General features: G+C 41.2%; 2 protein-coding genes across 3 annotated transcripts in view; one reads left to right on the plus strand and one right to left on the minus strand.

The window, feature by feature from the left end:
- LOC143770262 (uncharacterized) overlaps positions 1–19,867 on the minus strand; it is a 72,032-nt gene that overhangs the window by 46,533 nt on the left and 5,632 nt on the right. For both annotated transcript variants that reach the window (XM_077259729.1, XM_077259728.1), the window contains exon 2: positions 11,838–11,939. In XM_077259729.1, coding sequence (XP_077115844.1) covers positions 11,838–11,939 — 102 coding nt within the window. The remainder of the gene's footprint in view (positions 1–11,837; positions 11,940–19,867) is intronic.
- Positions 11,140–19,867, plus strand: part of LOC143770261 (MOB kinase activator 2-like) — a 30,859-nt gene continuing 22,131 nt past the window's right edge. Inside the window, exon 1 of the mRNA XM_077259727.1 lies at positions 11,140–11,364. The gene's annotated coding sequence lies outside the window, so the exon portion shown is untranslated. The remainder of the gene's footprint in view (positions 11,365–19,867) is intronic.

Genomic DNA, 19,867 nt, shown 5'->3' on the forward strand with positions numbered 1-19,867 from the left:
CAGTGCATTTCACACTTCCAGGCTGATCTACAGTCCAAATGTCACAATGCCAAGTTAATTCCAAATGTGTAAACCTGCTAAATCTGCAGGGGGTTGAATACTACTTGTAGGCACTGTATCAGTATAAAGTCCAGGATGATACAATGTAGCAGTGCCGGTACAATGTATTAGTATAAAGTCCAGGATGATACAATGTAGCAGTGCCGGTACAATGTATTAGTATAAAGTCCAGGCTGGTACAATGTAGCAGTGCCAGTACAATGTATTAGTATGAAGCCCAGGATGATACAATGTAGCAGTGACAGTACAATGTATCAGTATAAAGTCCAGGATGATACAATGTAGCAGTGCCGGTACAATGTATTAGTATAAAGTCCAGGCTGGTACAATGTAGCAGTGCCAGTACAATATATCAGTATAAAGTCCAGGATGATACAATGTAGCAGTGCCGGTACAATGTATTAGTATAAAGTCCAGGATGATACAATGTAGCAGTGCCAGTACAATGTATCAGTATGAAGCCCAGGATGATACAATGTAGCAGTGCCGGTACAATGTATCAGTATAAAGCCCAGGATGATACAATGTAGCAGTGGCAGTAAAGTGTATCAGTATGAAGCTCAGGATGATACAATGTAGCAGTGCCGGTACAATGTATTAGTATAAAGCCCAGAATGATACAATGTAGCAGTGCCAGTACAATATATCAGTATAAAGTCCAGGATGATACAATGTAGCAGTGCCAGTACAATGTATCAGTATAAAGTCCAGGCTGGTACAATGTAGCAGTGCCAGTACAATGTATCAGTATGAAGTCCAGGATGATACAATGTAGCAGTGCCAGTACAATGTATCAGTATAAAGCCCAGGATGATACAATGTAGCAGTGTCGGTACAATGTATCAGTATAAAGCCCAGGATGATACAATGTAGCAGTGCCAGTAAAGTGTATCAGTATGAAGTCCAGGATGATACAATGTAGCAGTGCCAGTACAATGTATCAGTATAAAGTCTGGGCTGGTACAATGTAGCAGTGCCAGTACAATGTATCAGTATGAAGTCCACGATGATACAATGTAGCAGTGCCAGTACAATGTATCAGTATAAAGTCCAGGATGATACAATGTAGCAGTGCCAGTACAATGTATCAGTATAAAGTCCAGGCTGGTACAATGTAGCAGTGCCAGTACAATGTATCAGTATGAAGTCCACGATGATACAATGTAGCAGTGCCAGTACAATGTATCAGTATAAAGTCCAGGATGATACAATGTAGCAGTGCCAGTACAATGTATCAGTATAAAGTCCAGGCTGGTACAATGTAGCAGTGCCAGTACAATGTATCAGTATGAAGTCCACGATGATACAATGTAGCAGTGCCAGTACAATGTATCAGTATAAAGTCCAGGATGATACAATGTAGCAGTGCCAGTACAATGTATCAGTATGAAGTCCAGGCTGGTACAATGTAGCAGTGCCGGTACAATGTATCAGTATAAAGCCCAGGATGATACAATGTAGCAGTGGCAGTAAAGTGTATCAGTATGAAGCTCAGGATGATACAATGTAGCAGTGCCGGTACAATGTATTAGTATAAAGCCCAGAATGATACAATGTAGCAGTGCCAGTACAATATATCAGTATAAAGTCCAGGATGATACAATGTAGCAGTGCCGGTACAATATATCAGTATAAAGTCCAGGATGATACAATGTAGCAGTGCCAGTACAATGTATCAGTATGAAGTCCAGGATGATACAATGTAGCAGTGCCAGTACAATGTATCAGTATGAAGTCCAGGCTGGTACAATGTAGCAGTGCCAGTACAATGTATCAGTATGAAGTCCAGGATGATACAATGTAGCAGTGCCAGTACAATGTATCAGTATGAAGTCCAGGCTGGTACAATGTAGCAGTGCCAGTACAATGTATCAGTATGAAGCCCAGGATGATACAATGTAGCAGTGTCGGTACAATGTATCAGTATAAAGCCCAGAATGATACAATGTAGCAGTGCCAGTAAAGTGTATCAGTATGGAGTCCAGGATGATACAATGTAGCAGTGCCAGTACAATGTATCAGTATAAAGTCCGGGCTGGTACAATGTAGCAGTGCCAGTACAATGTATCAGTATGAAGTCCACGATGATACAATGTAGCAGTGCCAGTACAATGTATCAGTATAAAGTCCAGGATGATACAATGTAGCAGTGCCAGTACAATGTATCAGTATAAAGTCCAGGCTGGTACAATGTAGCAGTGCCAGTACAATGTATCAGTATAAAGTCCAGGATGATACAATGTAGCAGTGTCAGTACAATGTATCAGTATAAAGTCCAGGATGTTACAATGTAGCAGTGCCAGTACAATGTATCAGTATGAAGTTCAGGCTGGTACAATGTAGCAGTGTCGGTACAATGTATCAGTATAAAGTCCGGGCTGGTACAATGTAGCAGTGCCAGTACAATGTATCAGTATGAAGTCCAGCCTGGTACAATGTAGCAGTGCCGGTACAATGTATTAGTATAAAGTCCAGGCTGGTACAATGTAGCAGTGCCAGTACAATGTATCAGTATGAAGTCCAGGATGATACAATGTAGCAGTGCCAGTACAATGTATCAGTATAAAGTCCGGGCTGGTACAATGTAGCAGTGCCAGTACAATGTATCAGTATGAAGTCCACGATGATACAATGTAGCAGTGCCAGTACAATGTATCAGTATAAAGTCCAGGATGATACAATGTAGCAGTGCCAGTACAATGTATCAGTATAAAGTCCAGGCTGGTACAATGTAGCAGTGCCAGTACAATGTATCAGTATGAAGTCCACGATGATACAATGTAGCAGTGCCAGTACAATGTATCAGTATAAAGTCCAGGATGATACAATGTAGCAGTGCCAGTACAATGTATCAGTATAAAGTCCGGGCTGGTACAATGTAGCAGTGCCAGTACAATGTATCAGTATGAAGTCCAGGATGATACAATGTAGCAGTGCCAATACAATGTATCAGTATAAAGTCCAGGATGATACAATGTAGCAGTGTCAGTACAATGTATCAGTATAAAGTCCAGGATGTTACAATGTAGCAGTGCCAGTACAATGTATCAGTATGAAGTTCAGGCTGGTACAATGTAGCAGTGTCGGTACAATGTATCAGTATAAAGTCCGGGCTGGTACAATGTAGCAGTGCCAGTACAATGTATCAGTATGAAGTCCAGCCAGGTACAATGTAGCAGTGCCAGTACAATGTATCAGTATAAAGTCCGGGCTGGTACAATGTAGCAGTGCCAGTACAATGTATCAGTATGAAGTCCACGATGATACAATGTAGCAGTGCCAGTACAATGTATCAGTATAAAGTCCAGGATGATACAATGTAGCAGTGCCAGTACAATGTATCAGTATAAAGTCCGGGCTGGTACAATGTAGCAGTGCCAGTACAATGTATCAGTATAAAGTCCAGGATGATACAATGTAGCAGTGTCAGTACAATGTATCAGTATAAAGTCCAGGATGTTACAATGTAGCAGTGCCAGTACAATGTATCAGTATGAAGTTCAGGCTGGTACAATGTAGCAGTGTCGGTACAATGTATCAGTATAAAGTCCGGGCTGGTACAATGTAGCAGTGCCAGTACAATGTATCAGTATGAAGTCCAGCCTGGTACAATATAGCAGTGCCAGTACAATGTATCAGTATAAAGTTCAGGCTGGTACAATGTAGCAGTGCCAGTACAATGTATCAGTATGAAGTCCAGGATGATACAATGTAGCAGTGCCAGTACAATGTATCAGTATGAAGTCCAGGATGATACAATGTAGCAGTGCCAGTACAATGTATCAGTATGGAGATCAGGATGGTACTATGTAGCAGTGCCAGTACAATGTATCAGTATAAAGTCCAGGATGGTACAATGTAGCAGTGCCGGTACAATGTATCAGTATGAAGTCCAGGCTGGTACAATGTAGCAGTGCCAGTACAATGTATCAGTATAAAGTCCAGGCTGGTACAATGTAGCAGTGCCAGTACAATGTATCAGTATGAAGTCCACGATGATACAATGTAGCAGTGCCAGTACAATGTATCAGTATAAAGTCCAGGATGATACAATGTAGCAGTGCCAGTACAATGTATCAGTATAAAGTCCGGGCTGGTACAATGTAGCAGTGCCAGTACAATGTATCAGTATGAAGTCCAGGATGATACAATGTAGCAGTGCCAATACAATGTATCAGTATAAAGTCCAGGATGATACAATGTAGCAGTGTCAGTACAATGTATCAGTATAAAGTCCAGGATGTTACAATGTAGCAGTGCCAGTACAATGTATCAGTATGAAGTTCAGGCTGGTACAATGTAGCAGTGTCGGTACAATGTATCAGTATAAAGTCCAGCCTGGTACAATGTAGCAGTGCCAGTACAATGTATCAGTATAAAGTTCAGGCTGGTACAATGTAGCAGTGCCAGTACAATGTATCAGTATGAAGTCCAGGATGATACAATGTAGCAGTGCCAGTACAATGTATCAGTATGAAGTCCAGGATGATACAATGTAGCAGTGCCAGTACAATGTATCAGTATGGAGATCAGGATGGTACTATGTAGCAGTGCCAGTACAATGTATCAGTATAAAGTCCAGGATGGTACAATGTAGCAGTGCCGGTACAATGTATCAGTATGAAGTCCAGGCTGGTACAATGTAGCAGTGCCAGTACAATGTATCAGTATGAAGTCCAGCCTGGTACAATGTAGCAGTGCCAGTACAATATATCAGTATGAAGCCCAGGATGGTACAATGTATCAGTGCCAGTACAGTGTATCAGTATGAAGTCCAGTATGTTACAATATAGCAGTGCCGGTACAATGTATCAGTATGAAGTCCAGGCTGGTACAATGTAGCAGTGCCGGTACAATGTATCAGTATAAAGCCCAGGATGATACAATGTAGCAGTGCCAGTAAAGTGTATCAGTATGAAGTCCAGGATGATACAATGTAGCAGTGCCAGTACAATGTATCAGTATGAAGTCCAGGATGTTACAATGTAGCAGTGCCAGTACAATGTATCAGTATGAAGTCCAGGCTGGTACAATGTAGCAGTGCCAGTACAATGTATCAGTATGAAGCCCAGGATGATACAATGTAGCAGTGTCGGTACAATGTATCAGTATAAAGCCCAGAATGATACAATGTAGCAGTGCCAGTAAAGTGTATCAGTATGAAGTCCAGGATGATACAATGTAGCAGTGCCGGTACAATGTATTAGTATAAAGTCCAGGCTGGTACAATGTAGCAGTGCCAGTACAATGTATCAGTATGAAGTCCAGGATGATACAATGTAGCAGTGCCAGTACAATGTATCAGTATAAAGTCCGGGCTGGTACAATGTAGCAGTGCCAGTACAATGTATCAGTATGAAGTCCAGGATGATACAATGTAGCAGTGCCAGTACAATGTATCAGTATAAAGTCCAGGATGATACAATGTAGCAGTGTCAGTACAATGTATCAGTATAAAGTCCAGGATGTTACAATGTAGCAGTGCCAGTACAATGTATCAGTATGAAGTTCAGGCTGGTACAATGTAGCAGTGTCGGTACAATGTATCAGTATAAAGTCCGGGCTGGTACAATGTAGCAGTGCCAGTACAATGTATCTGTATGAAGTTCAGGCTGGTACAATGTAGCAGTGCCAGTACAATGTATCAGTATGAAGTCCAGGATGATACAATGTAGCAGTGCCAGTACAATGTATCAGTATGAAGTCCAGGATGATACAATGTAGCAGTGCCAGTACAATGTATCAGTATGGAGATCAGGATGGTACAATGTAGCAGTGCCAGTACAATGTATCAGTATAAAGTCCAGGATGGTACAATGTAGCAGTGCCGGTACAATGTATCAGTATGAAGTCCAGGCTGGTACAATGTAGCAGTGCCAGTACAATGTATCAGTATGGAGATCAGGATTGTACTATGTAGCAGTGCCAGTACAATGTATCAGTATAAAGTCCAGGCTGGTACAATGTAGCAGTGCCAGTACAATGTATCAGTATGAAGTTCAGGCTGGTACAATGTAGCAGTGCCAGTACAATGTATCAGTATGAAGTCCAGCCTGGTACAATGTAGCAGTGACAGTACAATGTATCAGTATAAAGTCCAGGATGATACAATGTAGCAGTGCCAGTACAATGTATCAGTATGAAGTCCAGGATGTTACAATGTAGCAGTGCCAGTACAATGTATCAGTATAAAGTCCAGGATGATACAATGTAGCAGTGCCAGTACAATGTATCAGTATAAAGTCCGGGCTGGTACAATGTAGCAGTGCCAGTACAATGTATCAGTATAAAGTCCGGGCTGGTACAATGTAGCAGTGCCAGTACAATGTATCAGTATAAAGTCCGGGCTGGTACAATGTAGCAGTGCCAGTACAATGTATCAGTATGAAGCCCAGGATGTTACAATGTAGCAGTGCCAGTACAATGTATCAGTATGAAGCCCAGGATGTTACAATGTAGCAGTGCCAGTACAATGTATCAGTATGAAGTCCAGGATTTTACAATGTAGCAGTGCCAGTACAATGTATCAGTATAAAGTTCGGCATGATACAATGTAGCAGTGCCAGTACAATGTATCAGTATGAAGCCCAGGATGTTACAATGTAGCAGTGCCAGTACAATGTATCAGTATAAAGTTCGGCATGATACAATGTAGCAGTGCCAGTACAATGTATCAGTATGAAGCCCAGGATGTTACAATGTAGCAATGCCAGTACAATGTATCAGTATAAAGCCCAGGATGATGCAATGTAGCATCGCCATACGAAAAAGGAGTCAAAGAGCTGCCAATATAGTATAAAATAGTAACATTTATTAAATAACATAGGAAATTAAAAATTCAAATGAACAGCTAGTACAATACATCTGATTATGAAAGAGTTAGTAAGGAAACAGGTAACAACCCCACACATAAAACCTACACTCAACGACTTGAGGTCACAGACGCAATACAGTAAGTATACTAATAGTAAAGCATTAATTGCTCCGCTTGGAGTTACAAATAGTGTAAAAGTAGTAGAAAAAGATTTATTAAAAATCTATGCCTGGACCTCACCCATATCAGTCGTGGTAAATGTGTGGAGACGCCAGCCCCTACGCGCGTTTCGCGTAGGCTTCTTCTGGGGGCCGTACAATGTAGCAGTGCCAGTACAATATATCAGTATGAACTCCACCATGTATTAAGTCTTGTTCGCCAGATTGATCAAATACTTATTTCTCACTGCAAAATGCAAATACATTTATATAATTTATACAATGTGATCTTCTGGATTTTCTTTTTGATATTCTATCTCTCAATGTTAAAAGTAACCTACCATTAAAATTATAGACTGTTCATGTCTTTCTTTGTCAGTGGGCAAACTTAGAAAATCAGCAAGGGATCAATTACTTATTTCCCCACTGTACATATCTTTGTAGATCATTCTGAGTGAGATCTTTGCATAGTGCGACCACTTGGACATTGATGCCCACTTCTATACTCTGCTCTGACTATGTTTACAATTTTTATTGCAATTTGGAGGAAACACGAAATCTCAGCGCCAGCATCAAATATTCTCACGGCCAGGAATCACATCATCGAAGCATGAAATTAAATCTGATTGTGAAGAACCCATTGTCCCGCAGGGCGTCTGCTTTCTCCAGAATTTGGTTCTCTCTTACCTGGATGCAATGTTTGCTTGTTTTGTACAGATTGAATACGTTTTGTATTGTATCGTTCCACTGATAACCAAAAAATGGTTTTGGCTGCTGCATTTAGTGCAGAGACGAGGAAAATCTAAGTCACCTGATATAACTGTGGTGACGGCACATTTTGGAATGATGCCGCCGGGTCACGCTGTGTCTCCTCAGTGTTTACATCTTGGCATGTGTACAAGTATGACAATGTAACTGTGCGTCAGTCTGTCTGAATGTAAGAGCACAGAGCCAGGACTGTGTGTGACCACGTACAGTGTGTACAGCTACCGTGCACGTTTTGCATGACAATGTACATGATAAAATACCGTAATCATGTCATTTTCTGTAACATGATCTACCTGCATTACTAATAGAGATGACAATCGAAACATCATGTACAGGGCAGGATCCGGGCTAGCGAAGATCCCCGGAGCTATAGAATTGGTGGGCACCCACCTTCTAGGTAACATAGTCATATCATGTACATTAAATAATTATCAGCCAATTCCACTGCTATCAATATTATTAGCATGCCTGCAGGGCCGGTTTTAGACAAAAGTTTAAAGATTGGCCACAAATGCTCCCATATTGCACCATCACACAGTAACGTTTCGGGTGTATTTACATGCACAGAGTTCAGGACATTAAATGGTTGTGATTAACAATATTGAATTCGTTCGACGTTTGTTTCTCGGTCACTTCACACCGGCAGAAGAAGAATGAAGGGCACAGAACAATCACTATTAGATCAATGTGTCCCCATACAGTGTCATGTTATTATCAGCAGCACTTCTGCTGTTTTCACCGGGTGATGTGCTGCCGAGAACAGTGATTTCTGTTCCAGTGTAAAGAATCCAATCACTCAATGAATAGGCAGCATTTTGCTCGATAAGTTTAATATGCCCCATAGTCCTCCACAAAGTATAATGCACCCCATAGTCCTCCATATAGTATAATACACACCCTATAGTTCTCCATACAGAAAAAATACACACCCCATAGTACTCCATATAGTACAATGCACACCATAGACCTTCATAAACAGCCCCCACAGGAGTATAATGCAGCCCAATATAGTATAATGCAGCCGCACAGGAGTATAATGAAGCCCCTATAGGGGTATAATGAAGCCCATTGGAAGTATAATGCAGCCCCCCTAGAATAAAATGCAGCCCCATAGGAGTATAATACAGCCCCATGGGAGTATAATACAGCCCCAAGGGAGTATAATGCAGCCCCTTGGGAGTATAGTGCAGCCCCATATAATATAATGCTGCCCCATAAGAGCATAATGCAGCCCCACAGAAGTATAATGCAGCCCCCATAGGAGTATAATGCACCCCCATAAGAGTATAATGCAGCCCCATATAGCATAATCCAGATCCTATACTAGATAATGCACAGCCCCCATAGAATATAATGCAGCCCTATTGAATATAAAGCTGCACCATAGAATATAGTGCAGGCCCATATAGTATAATGCAGCCACACAGAGTATAATACAGCCCCATAGAGTATAATGCAGCCATATAGAATGCAATGCAGTCTCCAGTCATGTGACGCTCTCTCCTCCATCATTGGTTTCAACTGTATCAGCATCTAAGATGCTGATATAGTTGAAATCGCAATATGGGGGAAAGCATGCACCGGACCCTACTCACTCAAGGGCCCCTTGGTGGCCTCGTTCGTGTTCTGCCACTATTAGTCTTTTTTACCATCCGATTGTCCGTTTTTAACATCAGTGTGGGAAGGAAGGAAGGAAGAAGCTTCTCCCATACGTTGCAATGTTGGACAGTACATGGATGGCACACAGATGCTGTACGTGTTTTTCATGAACCTATGGACTTGTATTGGCCCTTTTCATCCGTGCTGCCAGAAAAGAATGGTCATCCCCCCTATGTGTTTTGCAGAAAACTGCACTAGTAATGGCTTCTCTTGGGCTACGTTCACACTTTGCGTTTTTGCAGAGGGTTTTTTCCTAACTTTTTAATGTAAATTAAAAGCTGCTTTTTACAGTACAAACCAAAGCTCTGAGACTTCAGAAATCTCCTGCACACAAAGCTTTTTTTAAATGACTGAATCTTGAACATGCCGATCTTTTCAGAATTATTTGACACTTTTTTCACCTATAAAAAGCAATGAGAAAGTGCAAAAAATGCTGCAAAAAATCAAACACATGTTTTTACTGTGTTTTAATGAATAAAAATTAACTTTATTAAACATGTATTATAGATAAATGACATCTAGAATCAGCATAAAAAAAAAACGGCAGACAAAAAAGTTGCAAAAATGTAAAGTGTGAACATAGCCTAGTAGTATCTACAGACTATCAAGAAACTGCGATGTTCATAGAAACTACAACATGTGTGTGACAGAGAAATAACCATGGACGTTCCTACAAAAAATATATAACTCCTGTTCATACAGTAATGGTGATTTACATATATTGTTATATTGCCATTGGGGAACGTGCACTATTAGATTGGGTAGATATACAGTGGTAAAATGATTTTTTTTGGTTAAAAAATTACATTTTTTGGGGAAGTGTGAGTTAAAAAAGGGGGAAGCATCTGAGATCTTCATACAGTATATTTAATTTTGATCAAACTCGCCAAAAAGCCTGTGGGTCCATAAAAAAAACAAAGCAAAAAAGCAGCACTTAGATGCCCTCTATGTATCCGACTTTCATCTTTGAAATCATGTATTTTTTCATGCAGAAATCCGCCACAAAAAATTGCCAGTGCGCAGCAATGTAAAAATGACATTGCTGTGCACATGTTTATTTATTTATTTTACTCAAAGCCTAAAGACGTGGTATATCCTAGTGATTTACACTTGTTCTTTCTGAAAAAAAATATTTATTACTGCAAATTTGTCCCTGTGCAAGAACCATAGTGCACAATTCCACCTGCTTTGAAGGCAGAAGTGGACCCCGATGGGGACACTGCAAAAATGTGCATCCTCGATAAATTGTTATATCCTATATTGTGTATTCCTATTGATTACTTCTCACTATCAGGTTAGGTGCAGGCGAGAAAATTGGTCCGATTAGAGTTTGATCCAATTTTCTCCGAGGTGGAGAGAAAAAAAAAATAATAAAAAATAATAATAATAATCTTTATTTTTATATAGCGCTAATATATTCCGCAACGTTAAGTTATCCGAGCATGATCCAAATTTTTCCATGGACCAGTGGAGTTGGATCCCATTCTTGGGGACAAATCCTATCTGTTAAAGGCACGGATAGCGCGAATGCGAGATATTAAACGGACATCTGCACAAGCCTAGTAGTAGCTGGATGGTGACATAATGCTTCCCTGGTTGCTATAGAATAGTACCGCCCTATGGGGCTGCAATAGGCTGGCTGCAGTGAATAAGCCCAGTATGAGCAGGCAGGTTGGGGCTGGGCTATGTGCATGGGAAGGGGGAGGAGAGCATGTGGAGACTGGGCTGGAACAGTCTCTGGTTAGGCAGGTTCTCCCTCTTTTGTCTGCCACTGTGTTTTCAAAAAGCTTTAGAAGTTGTTGACTGAGGCAGTGCATCTACCAGCTGGGACTGGACATAGAAGGACTACTTCCTCAGCAGGAGCTCTGGGCACCAGGACTCCCCAGGAACAGCAGGAGAACAAGGGTGAGTAGATACTTGGATCAATCCCTACACTGTAGCCAAGGCCCTACTGCTATGATACATTTTATCTATATGAATAAAGGGAGGAAATACTCTTTATTTTATAGTGTAAACCCAATCTGTAGTTGTATTATTATTTAAAAAAAAAATAAAAAAAAAAAATAGTTTTTTCTATAGCTTCTACACCATGGTATACAAGGTTTAGTTTTGGGTAAAAGTATTGAGGGGTCTAATTATGCATTTATTGTGTACGGACCGTCCTGTAGTCGAGGATAAAGTTTGTGAAAAAAGTTGCAACTGTTTTATTTTTATTTTTATTTTTTAAAGTTTCAACATTCTAAAAAGAATAAACAAATACCAGTGACCTCCATCATATATAAGTCTTAAGAGGGATTTTAGGAGGAACGTATTAGCAAAATGATGGTGAATTTGTGTACTTGGTGGGATCGTTTGCCCATCAGCTGGCCCCGTCTCACCTGGCGGCTTTGGGGCAGGTTGTAACAGGAGGCCCTGCTTCCTGATTGACATTCCATCCGGCAGGTCTGGGCACGCGGAGGACATCTGCTGCTGGGAGTCTCCTGCAATTACACCTTTTTATTAATAATAGTATTATTTATTATTATTAAAAAAAAAATACGGCCTTATCATGAAAACCATATGTATATCACGTGGCTGCTCTGTGGATTTCGGGCCATCCATGTGCGTACAATGTGATGCCAGTGTGTAAAGTATTTGGAACGGTGATTGTAAATCTGTTTATAATGCTGGAGCCTTTAAAAGCCATGATACCATATGGCACATTAAACGTGGAGACGTAGCATATGTCGTGTTTGATGGGCTGCAATCGTAGCGTGGAGTAAGGCTTTGTTAATAATTGTTCATAAGGATATAATTATATACCCTAGGACCGCCACGTAGTGGACATTTATCTTCCCAGTTAAAATATTTGGACTCGAGCCTATCCGCCGTATGGACTGCAATAATAAAGGGTCTAGGATTAGAGATGAGCTTTACAGTTCAGGGGTCATACCGGTCACCTAGTGCGGAACTCCGAACACGGACCTCTCTAATATATCCGTTTGAAGAGACAGCTTCAGGTCCCCATTGACTTCTACGGGGTTTCGGTACTCAAACCGAACTTTGGACTAAAGTTTGCTCGAACCCGAACTTCCACAGGTTCGCTCATCCCTATCTGGGATTTCCAAATCTGCAAAATGAAGGATTCATTGCTGCCAAAGGTTGACCGTTTTGAGAATTTGGCGTTAGGCCGGCCGTGCAAAACTGCACAATGGTCTCTTCCCTGGTTATTGCACCCAGTTTTGGTGATGCTGTGTCGGTGAGGTCGCGATCTAATGTGGTCAGCAGGTGTCGAAAAGCAAAAGGATGGGGCATGTTAAAAGTCAACATGCCTGATCCTTTGTACTCTAACTATAAGGCATTATTAGATTTGTGTGGCACTCGGCCAAATTGAGTGTGCATGTATAAAGTGGGTCAGAAGGGAACTAAATGCTTGTTTGGTGGTATATTGCCACCTTTTTAGCCTTGAGAATGGGCCTCTTGTTTGGCGTGATGTAGACTTAATTGTGTAATTTTAATTGCGGACGCTTCCTCAATTGTTAGATACCAGCAGGAACAAAATTCCATAGGAATGGAGAATGTTATCTGTGGCATCTCTGTAAGGTGAAGTCATAAAAACGGTAAATGGCTTGCACACAGGTAATTTGATTTCTCTCTTACTTTCACAGTCGAAGCATAAAAGGAAATTGTTCTCAACATTTCATTTTTGCAGCCTATGTATTATTACCGTAGTGCTACTGTTTAAAGGGAGTTTCCAGGATTAATTGATAACCTATCCAAGAGATTAGTGGTGGGGGTCTGACACCGAGCATCCCCCTTCTGCTGAAAATTACTGGAACTAAGCAATGTACAGGGAACTCTGTACATTATCTATATACTTAACCAGATATGGCCTGTATAGTTCGGGTCTTACATCATCATGCTGGTTGGATGTGATCATAAAGTTTGCTTTTAAGGATAGAGACAGTGGCGAAACGACAATACATGCAGGGCTTGCAATCGCATCAGGGCCCAAAAAGTCCCTTTGTCCTCTATGAAAAGTCCAATACTATTTTTAATTCTTGCAATAATTGGGGGACGCATTGGAGCTTTTGCATTGAGGTCCATGAGTTTCAAGTTGCGCCACTGGATAGAGGTATACCTGTAGGTGTGTAGATAAATATTATAAATTCCCTAATTTATCGCCGATCAATGGCCAAACCTGACAACTTCTGAGACTGGCCAACCTTTCAATGTTTCTGATTTTGCCTTCACTCTCTCAATCGCAAATTTTGGAAAAAATAAGGATAGGGCATGTTGCGCTTTAACATGCCCAATCCCCTTTTTTTCAATGGAAATCAGTCCCTCTCCCGGCCGCAGGCCTCCAGATCCAAACTCAACAGCCTTATGGGCATATATGAGATAGTTTTCTTCTGGTCCGGAGACCTGCGGACGGTCTATGCATCCTGGTCTGAATACGGATGTGTGAATTTGGCCTTAAAGGTACAGTATAGTTGTCAGTTTTCTCATAGACAGCGGATTTAGATGGTGCACTTTTGAGCACCATTCATGGGATACATGGTTGTTCCATGACATCAGGACCATATGTTTGGTGCTATTTTTCTTGGACAGCTGGGGTCTCCATTCTGCCGATCTCTAGCTTTTTGCAACACTACAACTTCCAGCATGCATCCAGAGCCTGCACCATTGGTGCAACCGATAATCACCGCAATAATCCACTGGAGATGAGTGGTGCCACTTATCCACTGCTGTATTTACACAGCAACTCTCTAGCCATGCTGATTTTAGGGATGAAGATAATTTCATTCTCCTATGGATGGACATCTTAAGATAAATCGCTCTACAGATATTCAGTTTCTCCTGATTATACAGATCATTTACGCAGCTGCTCAAAGGAAGCCCCTTTGTTTCTGGGTCGCTTGCAGTTTGTTTTCCTACTTTCCATTGAACTCTTCTCCTTCCTCCTTTTCCTTCATGACCTGTTTTTTCTCCACTCCCATGTACTTTTGCTTTTAAAGGTTATTTCTTGACTTGAACTTGAAATTGTAGGATGGACATCAGATCTGGGAAATAATGTTCCGTTGGCTACCCTACACCGGTCTACTGAGGCTTCTGAGATAACTTATCACAGACCTTCATCTCCAGGAGACTGGATACTTTCCATTTGTGTTCTGACTTGGTTTTTTTTCCACCTTTTGTGACATGAAGATGACGGAAGTCTAAACCTGTGGTTGGCAGCCAAGAGGGAACGAAAAAATGCCAAGAAACGCAGTAGTCTTTGGCAGAAGGAGCTTCAGGATATAGAATCTTCTGGGTCATTTATTTTCTTAAAGTATGTAAGTCTGTACTTAATAAAAGTCTCAAATCTGCTCCTCAACAAAAGCAGCTCTCAGAGAGTCGAGGAAGATGGCTAACTAATGGATATGGATATGCCGGCGAAATCAGTGGGTCTAGCTTCTTGATATCTGACCTATTACTTAGAAATTCCAAAAAGTTACAAAAACTACAAAACATGTTAGCACAACTCTGATACAAGTTGATAGAAAGTATCTCCTTCAATGGTCTTGATGGTAATGAGCATCAATCTAATTGTTGCGTGCCTGGAGGAAAGGAAGCAGAGTCCCAATGTGGACATCATCATTAGAGCTTGTCATGGAAACCTGCTAATAGTTGTGTGACCATGGTACTCAAGTGTCTGCCACAATCAGGGTCTTCATCTTGTACTGTCTGTATGAATCTGCGTCATATCTTGACCTTTCAAAGGTCTCCAATGGTGGTTCCATTGGGCGGAATAAAGAAATGAAGCTATCAATATATGATTGGTCTTGAGGAGCCCACCGATTAGGAAGGTTGTGGTTCTGTCATTGTTGGTCTAGGCTCAGTAGACCATCTGCCTCTTGGCTTCATATGAACATATTGTAGGCCATCGTGAGGTTGAGCAGTGCAGATCCTGAGAGTCAACCCTTCCATTTCGCCTGGGCTAGTCCTCCATAGTCCTCCCCCCAAAAAACACAAAAATTGCAAATTCACATACTACACCAGGTCTCCACCACCAAGACCACTTTCCGACAGATGCAATGGTCACAAGGTGGAAAAGTAGTTTCCAGGTTAAACTTCACTTTTTACCCTCTAGTTCAGAAGGTTTGGAGACTCTACCAAGAGGTATAACTAACGATGTCCTCACCTACCACGAAGTGTATGTAAGGCGCCCTCGTTAAGTAGACCTAACCAAATATAAATGGTCGGAGCCTCAAGACTGCTTCCTTATGATTTGCATTTCTTAAAAGGCTCCTGGCGCAGAGAATAGTAACAGTAAATGTTTTTACTCTCTGTAAATGATTTATATCTGAGGAATAACAATCGACTATTCATGTATCAAGGTGAAATCGGTAATAAGGTGCCGCGCTTATCATGGGAGATCAGCTTGGCTGAAGGTGAAGGTAATGGGTGAGAGGTGTGAACCGGATGCCGTGGGGGAGGAAGACTGTCCTTGGAAAGTTACTATACCAGCAGCAGGCTGTTTCTCAGGATAATGTGAAGACTGAGGCTACTTTCACACTAGCATCGTGCACTGCACGTCGCTATGCGCAATTTGGAAAAAAACGCATCCTGCAAAAGTGCTTGCAGGATGCGTTTTTTCTACATAGACTTGCATTAGCGACGCAGTGCGACGCATTGCCACACGTCGCAACCATCGTGCGACGGTTGCGTCGTGTTGCGTCGGACCGTCGCCACCAAAAAACGTTGCATGTAACGTTTTTTGGTGCGTCTTGCCCGTCTTTTCCTGACCGCGCATGCGCGGCCGGAACTCCACCCCCTCCTCCCCGCACCTCACAATGGGGCAGCGGATGCGTTGAAAAACAGCATCTGCTGCCCCCGTTGTGCGGCGCTTTCACTGCTAGCGTCGGTGCGTCGCAACGACGCAATTCGTCGTGCGTCGTCCGACGCTAGTGTGAAAGTAGCCTCATCAAGATTTCCTTTAAGATCAATAGAAAGTAAGAATTCTGGTTCCATTGATCTTTCTTTTCCATGATACATACACATCCTGGCACGTTGATGACCTCCTTGGCCAAAGTACCACCAGGGTTAAAGACCACATATAAATAAATTAAGAAACATGTTTATATGTATATTTATTTTTATTCTTTTCTTGACCAAGCCGCTTTTTCCAATGTTTTTTTTTTTTTTTTTTTATGACCAATAACCACCCTCTTTGGAGTCTATTGATCTTCTCTTCTGCGTACTGCCGAGGCTTCACTTGTGCAATCATGTCTTCGATTGCTCTTTATTAATAATTGACACGGTTGTAAATGCACACTCCTCCATTCTGGGCTACGTTGCTGCTGGACTATTTTTAAGCCGCCGGTAATAAAAGAACAGGAAACCTTATATCCTCATTTTCCATTACACAGATCTTGGAACGTCTTGATTCTGTGGGATGGTAATGTGTAGTTGGTGACTGCCAGCTTATGACTTAAAAAGGGGGATGAGAGGAAGGAGAAATTTTGATCTGACCTGAGTAGAAGAAAGTGCTGCTGCTGCAGAACCTCTTGTAAAATCAATCTGTGGCTTTTAGAATTCAGAGTTTGAACTTGTCATGTTTTAAACAGAACTAGAATGTAACAAAGTTGTTTGGTCTGCCCGAGTAGCAACCATAGAAACATAGCTCAGGAGGAGACCACCCAATGTGTGTGGAGTGCAGTCGTCCTAACCAGGACACAAGCCGTAGGTTCCAGGATGCGCCTCGTGTATTTGCTGTAGTTTCCCTCCCTACATACCAGATGTCCATCTTCAACACTGTCCACCATTTACTTGGTGGCATCTAACTTTGGACTATATGCGTAGTGTCTACCTTAGAATAAGGCCACCTTTGCTATTCATTTTCTTGTATCTATAACACATAATGAAACTCCTTAGCCAATAGTCTTGATTAAAAATAGCCATTTTTTTTTTTAAATATCTACAGCTCCTACTCAATGCTATGTGTTTCCAGGGTTACAGACTACAAATAAACCCTGTATAGTCTGATCCTCCTGTTTGTTTTTTTTTTGTTTTTTTAATTTGCTGCTTGATTCTTTTTCCTGTACACAATTGATGGTTCAGCCGGCAGCGGTCTCATCTCTTCCATACCTCTGGCAGGGACTTATCTCAGGGAGAACAAAAGAATCAACAGTCCAAAATCTGACATGTTGGATCCTTATCGCCGACTATCCTTTCTCCATGGCTCCCATACACATTAGACTGTCAGCGAGTTTGATTGACACTAGACAAACGTGTTTGGGGGGTCTTATTTTTTTATTATTATTGGATAAGCTTTTAATTGACTAAATGCACAGTATTTCTGTGTTCTATAACCATGGAGATGCATAAATCTGCATAGGAGCTGTATACAAAAAATTGTAAGAATTTCATATTGCAGTACTTTTTTATTTTAAATGTTAGTATTTTAAATATACTTTTACCCAATTCCTTCATGGAGGTATTATAAGCACTTGAAAATTGCTGCTAATAATTTATCCCCCAAACCAGCCCCCTTTGATACAGACCATGCCTCTCTACAAGGTTTTCACGCCTTCTTTTTACTTCGTTAATGTACGATTGTGGACACAGAAGCCCTGTCTAATGGCCAATATTTTCCGAAATATATCTGATGACTGATATTAATCTAGAAATTGATTCTCTGACCCTTTTTTTTTTTTTGTATTTATTTTTCCCAGCTAATTCCATTTAAGGCCACGTTCACACATTCAGTATTTGTTGCCAAAACCAGGAGTGGGTGATAGAAACACGTCACCACTTCTGTATTTATTATACTTTTCCTCCGATTGTTCCGCTCCTGGTTGTGGCTTACAAATACTGATGTAAAAGACTCATCGTGTGAACATTACCTTATCCAGAGAATCTGATCCTTTGTCATTTATCCAGTCCCCTAAAGGAATTTTTAATGTGCGGTCTGTGTTGCGCACCGCACCCGTCTCTCAAGGAAAGAAACCATTCTGATATTGCTGATTGTCAATAGGGAGTTTCTTTTTTACATTCCTTTGATATAAATGCAGCGACTATCTATTTGTACAGCAGCAATGCTTTGCATGTTAATGGTCAATGTTCAGCTAAATATAGACCCAGGAAACGTACGAGCCTCGCAGAGCTGACAGGCGGCTGTGATATGGTGGAAAATATGGATAATTCATGTATTTGTACGGTGATAATGACTATAGAATACATTACGGGGCTGCAGGAGCTGTCGACAGTCCGGATGAGAATTCATGCTGGGAATGTTTTACCGTCTGGGACGAGTCCCTCCTCTACTTCTCTATTTAGATAATATTTATTTGGAATAGGATTATTTTATTTATTTTTTATCCGAGAGAAGGAAATACGTTTTTCCTTATTAGGGCTGGAATATAATATAATGCAATGGGCATGGAAGCTAAAGTTGGAGTATTAAACTGTTTATTTTTATTATTTTGGATTTTTTTGGACCATAATGTATCCAAACTTCATTTTTTGTTTTTTTTGTTTTAGGTGGATTAGTTTATAAAGGGTTATCTGTAGGGATAGGGGATAACTTGCTGATCTCTGTGGGTTGGACAAATGCATTCCTGAAAACTTAATTTTCTTGGCATCTCCATCCCGAAGGGTGCGGAGGTGCGCATGTGAAATCTCCACTCCATTCATTGTCTATAGGACTGACGGAAATAGCCGAATGGATATGTCATGTAGAAAATGTATGGAGCAGAGCTCGCGCATGTGAACTTCTGCACCCTTCAGGCTGTAGCTGCCGAGCCCAATTCGAAGGAATTGCACCTCTCTAACCCACAGGGATCAGCAAGTTAGTCTATAAAGGTAGGATGGGGGATAACTTGCGGATCACTGTGGGTTCGAGAGGTGCAATCCCTGAGAACTGGGCTCTGCAGCTCTAGCCTGAAGGGTGCAGAAGTTCACATAAGCGAGCTCTGCTCCATACATTGTCTATAAGACAGCCAAGTAAAGCATTCAGCGATTTCCATCAGTCCCATAGTCAATGAATGGAGTGGAGGTCGCTCATGTTTAACAATTGGCCAGGTATTCCACATCCTATTAAGAGTGGTGGGGATAACCCTTTATGGTTAATGGGAATCTGACCTCCTCCACCTCATCCCCCCCACTTATCACCAGACTGAACGTGCGCCGCATCCTCTTCATTATTCACGAAGCACAACTCCATTTTCTTAAACTTCACCAAAACTGTAGAAAAATGCTGTTTTTGCCTCACTTTTGCTTTAGGAATACGTAGATTTTGCTATGATTTTATTTTTTCTCTTGAATATTTTTTTACTCAAATCCTGGTAATACCGATCCCTGGCAGCCACCTGGTGTCTCTAACGTTAATGAGCTACACTATTGTTTTCTGGTTGATCTGCACATTAATTGCAGCCCTGGTAGTTAT

The sequence above is a fragment of the Ranitomeya variabilis genome, chromosome 4 (assembly GCF_051348905.1).
Source record: "Ranitomeya variabilis isolate aRanVar5 chromosome 4, aRanVar5.hap1, whole genome shotgun sequence".
NCBI classification, from domain to species: Eukaryota; Metazoa; Chordata; class Amphibia; order Anura; family Dendrobatidae; genus Ranitomeya; species Ranitomeya variabilis.